Below are 6,116 nucleotides of genomic sequence, written 5' to 3'. Positions count from 1 at the left end.
GATGGAGTTTCACTCTTGTCTCCCAGGCTGGAGTACAATGGCACAATCTCGGCTCACTGCAACCTCTACCTCCCGGGTTCAAGCGATCCTCCTGCCTCAGCCTCCCGGGTAGCTGGGATTACAGGCATGTGCCACCACACCCAGCTACTTTTGTGTTTTCAGTAGAGACGGTGTTTCTCCATGTTGGTGAGGCTGGTCTCGAACTCCCGACCTCAGGTGATCCACCGGCCTCAGCCTCCCAAAGAGCTGGGACTACAGGCATGAGCCGCTGCACCCAACCTTTGCTGCTTCTTTCTTGGTCCCCTTGTTTTAGGAAATTGATGTCGTCCTACACAAAAGCCCAGAAATAAGCAATGAAGGGCAAGATCTGAGATACAGACACTTGTGACCAGGACTTTGGGAAGTCAGAGGACTCCCAAGACTTCATGGAAAAGTGTGGATCTCTCTGGGGATGCGGTGCAGGGGGAGGGGGAGGAGACCCTCATTCAGCCAGCTGTGTCCTTCACAGGTGAAGTCTTTTATGCAACATCTCCAGAGAAGTTCACCTTCCAGGAGGCAGCCAATGAGTGCCGGCGGCTGGGTGCCCGGCTGGCCACCACAGGCCAGCTCTACCTGGCCTGGCAGAGCGGCATGGACATGTGCAGCGCTGGCTGGCTGGCCGACCGCAGCGTACGCTACCCCATCTCCAAGGCCCGTCCCAACTGTGGGGGCAACCTCCTGGGCGTGAGGACTGTCTACCTGCATGCCAACCAGACGGGCTACCCCGACCCCTCATCCCGCTATGACGCCATCTGCTACACAGGTGGGGCAGGGCTGGAGGTGCAGAGTTCATGCCACTAAAATGGGGTCCTAGAGGAAGAGGAGGTCTTGGAAAGGGGGCGTTGGTTTTTACCCTTGAAGGAGCCACTGGGTACCTGAACCCCCTGTTTTTTAGAAAACCCCTCCATTTTCACTGGTTCCTAGGAAGCACTAAGGCAGAGACTCTGGGAGACTGCAGCGTATCCAGCCCTGTCTCATTGGACCAGCACTGAAAAGGGTTAAAAGCATGAGCTTAGAGTCTGTGTTTTCTCCGATTTGAATCAAAACCCTGCCACCTACCGCTGGCAAAGTCAAGGCCCTGAACTTCACTCTTCTCATCTGTCTAGTGGGGAGATGGGGTGCCGCCTGGGAAGACGTTGGGGGTCTGATATGAGACCCTGACACCCATGGGAGGGCGCTGCTATCTGCCTTTTAAAATTGAATGTGTTTAACAGGAAGGTCAAAATGGGTTTTGTTGTGTTTTGGGGTTTTTTGTTTGTTTTCCTTTGAGACAGGGTATCACTCTGTTGTCCAGGCAGGAGTGCGGTGTTGAGATCATAGCTCACTGCAGCCTTAGCCTCCTGGGCTCAAGTGATCCTCCCTCCTCAGCCTCCAATGTAACTGGGTATGTAGGCACCACCATGCTCTGTTAATTTTTTTTTTTTTTTTTTTTTGTAGAGACGGGGTCTTGTCATGTTGTCCAAACTGGGCAAAATGTTATTATTATTATTATTATTATTATTACTGAGACAGAGTCTTGATCTGTTGCCCAGGCTGGAGGGCAGTGGCACAATCTTGGCTCATTACAACCTCCACTTCCTGGGTTCAAGCGATTCTTCTGCCTCAGCCTCCTGAGTGGCTGGGATTACCAGTGCACACTACGATGCCCAGCCAATTTTGTATTTTTAGTAGAGTTGGGGTTTCACCATGTTGGCCAGGCTGGTCTTGAACTGCTGACCTCAGGTGACCCACCTGCCTCAGCCTCTGAAAGGGCTGGGATTACAGGCGTGCGCCACCATGCCCAGCTGCAAAATGTTATTGAAAAGAGTAGGGGAAAGTTTGATGGGGACTTTATTTTGAAAACTTAGATGAAATGTTTAAATAAGTTTTATCTTATATTTAACACATCTTGGGTTATAATTATAATTACATGCTAATTCTTGGAGGAAAAAGCAATGCGTCACATAAATGAGGAGTTGCAAAATTCTCATGTCTCAAGTGGCGATCACACAATGGCAACCCATTACGTGTTTCATTTCCACAACGTGATCTTAGAGGAAGAGGGTTGCTTTTGCAGCAAGAGTTGGGATTTCCTCCTTGAAGCCCCTCTGAGCCTATTCTAACTACTCTTACGGCAGTAGCTTCATTCTCATGAGACCCTCATTTGTTTGTGACTATGACACAGGCAGTTCTCCAAAGCCACCTCCATCCGTTTCACAAACGGCACCTTCTGCAAGGTTTTCTGATTTCTCTTTATAACTGACTTACCTGGTCCCATTGGATAGTTACACATCAGACGGTTGGCAAGGTGCTTATGAAGGCGTGAAGCAGCAGCTGTGTGGAGCAGGAAGGGATGCTGGGACGGGAACTGATCTTCATGAGCAGTCAGCTCATTGGTCAATATCCTGCCCTCTGCTAACTCCTGAACTCTTTTGCAATCTTGAAACTGTGGGGATGCCTATAATGAACACGCTGGTCGCTGGCTACCCCTGCAATGGGCTTGGCAAGGTGCCTGGCACACAGTGGTGCCCTCCTGCCCCAGGGGGAAAGAGAAGGAGCCATGCTGATCTCCAGCCCCCTCCTCATCACCCTCAAACCAGTCCCTTGAGAGGCTAAGAGGCTACACCTCTTAGGCTGAGAGGCTAAGGCTTGTCTTTGCCCCCTCCTCCAGGTGAAGACTTTGTGGACATCCCAGAAAACTTCTTTGGAGTAGGGGGCGAGGAGGAAATCACCATCCAGACGGTGACCTGGCCTGAAGTGGAGCTGCCATTGCCTGGAAACGTCACCGAGGGTGAAGCCCGAGGCAACGTGATCCTTACTGCAAAGCCCATCTTCGAAGTCTCTCCCAGTCCTCTGGAGCCCGAGGGGCCCTTCACGTTTGCCCCTGAAACAGGGGCCACCGCCTTTCCTGAGATTGAGAATGAGACTGCAGAGGCCAGCAGGCCCTGGGCCTTTCCCACGCCTGGCCTGGGCCCTGCCACGGCCTTCACCAGTGAGGATCTCGTCGTGCAGGTGACCGCTGTCCCAGGTGCAACCGAGGTCCCTGGGCAGCCGCATTTGCCAGGGGGTAAGTAGCTGCCGGTGGATGCATCTAGGGGCAGATGGAGAGAATTTGGCCTGGTGGGGAGGGACTCTTGCAGTTGAAGGCTGTAACTTCTGCTTAACCTGGCACCTGAGACAATCTTCTCTCCAATCAGACCTTGTTCTTTTCATCTGTGACACAAAAAGAATAGGCCAGACTAGTCAGGTCCACACTCTTTTGCCATCAAGGATTTATTTCAAATGAGGTCATATGTGAACCAGTCTCTATATCAGGCAGACATACGTGCCATGTGGACCTAGGGGAAGTGGAGTGGAGAGCAGCTGGGCCTCCTTCTGTCCAGGCCCCTCCTTGTCCCATCAGACACCCCGCAAAATAGAGCCACTAGAAAACCACTGCCTTGGATGACCTGAGGCCTGTCACTGCTCTGTCCTCCCAGGACAAAGGCCAGCAAACTATGGCCAGCAAAATGTGGCCTTTCTTAAGTCATATGGCCCATGACTTAAAAATGATTTTTACATTCTTAAATAGGGGCAAAAAGTCAAATATTCAAAAAGTCAATAGTTTGTGACACGTGAAAATTATATAAAATTCAGATTTCAGAGTCCACAAATAAAGTTTGATGGGAACAAAGCCATAGCCATCTGTGGATGGGTTGTCCGTGGCTAACAGGGGACAATCACAGCGGGGTTGAGTAGTCAGGCTTTCATGTCCGGATTCCACCAACCGTGGATAGAAAATATTCCAAAAGAAAAGAAAAAATATTATTTTGTTTTATTTCATTTCTTTTCATTTCCATGAGAATTACTGAATTATTCTTCAATTTGCAATTTTGGAAATTGAATAAAATAATAACACAACAATAAAAGTAACATAGATTTAAAAACAATACAGCATAAGTACTATTTCCATAGCACTGACATTGTATCATTGTATCAGGTGTTAGGGGGAACCTGGAGGTGATGTATGCAAATACTACATTTTCATTTCAGGGACTTGAGCACATGCGGATTTCGGTATCTGAGGAGATCCTGGAGGGCAAAGATAACTGTAGTTGTAACAGAAGCCACATAGTCCACAAAGCCTAAAATATTTACCATTCGACTCTGCAGAAAACGCTTCCCGCTCCCGTTCTAAGATGACAGTGTTCTAGGTGCTTAACACATGTGTGAGAATCGGAGGTCAGGTAGCATAGGGCCCAGTGCTTCCCAAACTCAAGTCTATTAACAAGGACATTCTGGTGTGACCTTGTTCCGTAAGGGCCTTGGTGGGTTCCCACGCTGCCATCCACCATCACACCCATGTGGCTACCAAGTGGGATTTCAGCCTGCATTGCCCAAATAAATCCAGTGTGTCAGGTAGCAGGAGTCGGACTCCCTCTGTGCCCATGGAGCCTTGGGAATTGCACAGCATGGGTCCATGAACCTGACCGCTGCCTCCTCTTCTCCACGTCCTCCCCGTGCAGGAGTCGTGTTCCACTACCGCCCGGGACCCACCCGCTACTCGCTGACCTTCGAGGAGGCGCAGCAGGCCTGTCTGCGCACCGGGGCGGTCATTGCCTCGCCAGAGCAGCTCCAGGCCGCCTACGAAGCTGGCTATGAGCAGTGTGACGCCGGCTGGCTACGGGACCAGACCGTCAGGTGAAGCCGTGCTCCTCACCCAGCGCAAACCCAACTGAGGAGGTCAGGCTTAAGGAGCCACAGCCTGGCACAGCCCCCAGCACATTGACCACCCAATACCTTATGGGTTGATTAATTAATTAGTGACTCAACTGAGGCATATCCTGAAAGGGTGGTGAAGGGCACTGGGTCCTGTTCAGCTCTTGGTCATTTCTCCCCATCAGACAGAGGCGGCAGCCCCCTCCTCAAGTGCCCCATTTCCTTCCAGCCTGACCCCATGCCCTTCCACGCAGCTGCTCTCACCTGAAGACAGAAATCCCCCAGGAGCCACCAGACCCTTCCCCAGGCTGCTAGGAGAACTTGCTGCATGAGGGGCTCCTTCCTGGTTTGAATCCACCAGACAACTGAAGATGTGCCTAAGTCCCTGAGTGGCCTCTGGCCTCAGCCCAGCGCCCTGCGCCCCCCAGCCCCCAGATCAGGGCTTCATCTTCTCCTCCCACTGTCCTTTGCAGATACCCCATTGTGAGCCCACGGACCCCATGCGTGGGTGACAAGAACAGCAGCCCAGGAGTCAGGACCTATGGCGTGCGCCCATCAACAGAGACCTACGATGTCTACTGCTATGTGGACAGACTTGAGGGTATAGGCCACATTCTCACATTTCGGGCCCTAGATAGGCAGGGGACTGACAGGGCAATACAAAGCAGAGAGGGAGTGACCACCCACCCACCCCAGACCCCACGCAGCTTTCCAGGTGGAAAAGGGTCCTGCTGAGAAAGGAAGGCCCCCCAGCCCCTCCCTTAGGACCAGCCCCTGCTCTCCTCCGGAATGTTTCATGTGGTCTCAGCATGGCAGGGGAGCATCAGCCCCTTTAAAAAGCAATGAGATCCGTGGGTAAATGTCACTTTATTATAAATAGATGCTATATACACCAACTGTTTCTTGGAGAGTCCCAATGCCTGGGCACAAATCAAAGGCACTGAGAAGTTCTACAGTAAACAAACAAGCAAAAACCACTTTAGGCCAGGCACAGTGGCTGACACCTGTAATCCTGGCACTTTGGGAGGCCAAAGCGGGTGGATTGCTCTAGCCCAGGAGTCCGAGACCAGCCTGTGCAACATGGCTAAACCCTGTCTCTACTTATTTTTTAAAAAAGAAAAAGGGCCAGGTGCGGTGGCTCACGCCTGTAATCCCAGCACTTTGGGAAGCCGAAGCAGACAGATCACAAGGTCAGGAGCTCAAGACCAGCCTGACCAACATGGTGAAACCCCATCTCTACTAAAAATACAAAAATTAGCCAAGTGTGTTGGTGTGTGCCTGTAATCCCAGCTACTCAGGAGGCTCAGGCAGGAGAATTGCTTAAACCCAGGAGGCAGAGGTTGCAGTGAACTGAGATCGCACCACTGCACTCCAGCCTGGTGACAGACTGAGGCTCTGTT

The 6,116-nt window shown here is 51.4% G+C and overlaps 1 protein-coding gene across 4 annotated transcripts in view; it reads left to right on the top strand.

The window, feature by feature from the left end:
* ACAN (aggrecan) overlaps positions 1-6,116 on the top strand; it is a 40,588-nt gene that overhangs the window by 8,121 nt on the left and 26,351 nt on the right. For all 4 annotated transcript variants that reach the window (XM_017506121.1, XM_017506120.1, XM_017506119.1 and 1 more), the window contains exons 5-8: positions 509-802; positions 2,690-3,085; positions 4,524-4,698; positions 5,190-5,317. In XM_017506121.1, the coding sequence (XP_017361610.1) occupies positions 509-802; positions 2,690-3,085; positions 4,524-4,698; positions 5,190-5,317 (993 nt within the window). The remainder of the gene's footprint in view (positions 1-508; positions 803-2,689; positions 3,086-4,523; positions 4,699-5,189; positions 5,318-6,116) is intronic.

The sequence above is a fragment of the Cebus imitator genome, unplaced genomic scaffold (genome assembly GCF_001604975.1).
Source record: "Cebus imitator isolate Cc_AM_T3 unplaced genomic scaffold, Cebus_imitator-1.0 Scaffold348, whole genome shotgun sequence".
Lineage (NCBI taxonomy): Eukaryota > Metazoa > Chordata > Mammalia > Primates > Cebidae > Cebus > Cebus imitator.
Note: the sequence above shows the minus strand (reverse complement) of the source record. Positions and strands in the feature narration are given on the sequence as shown.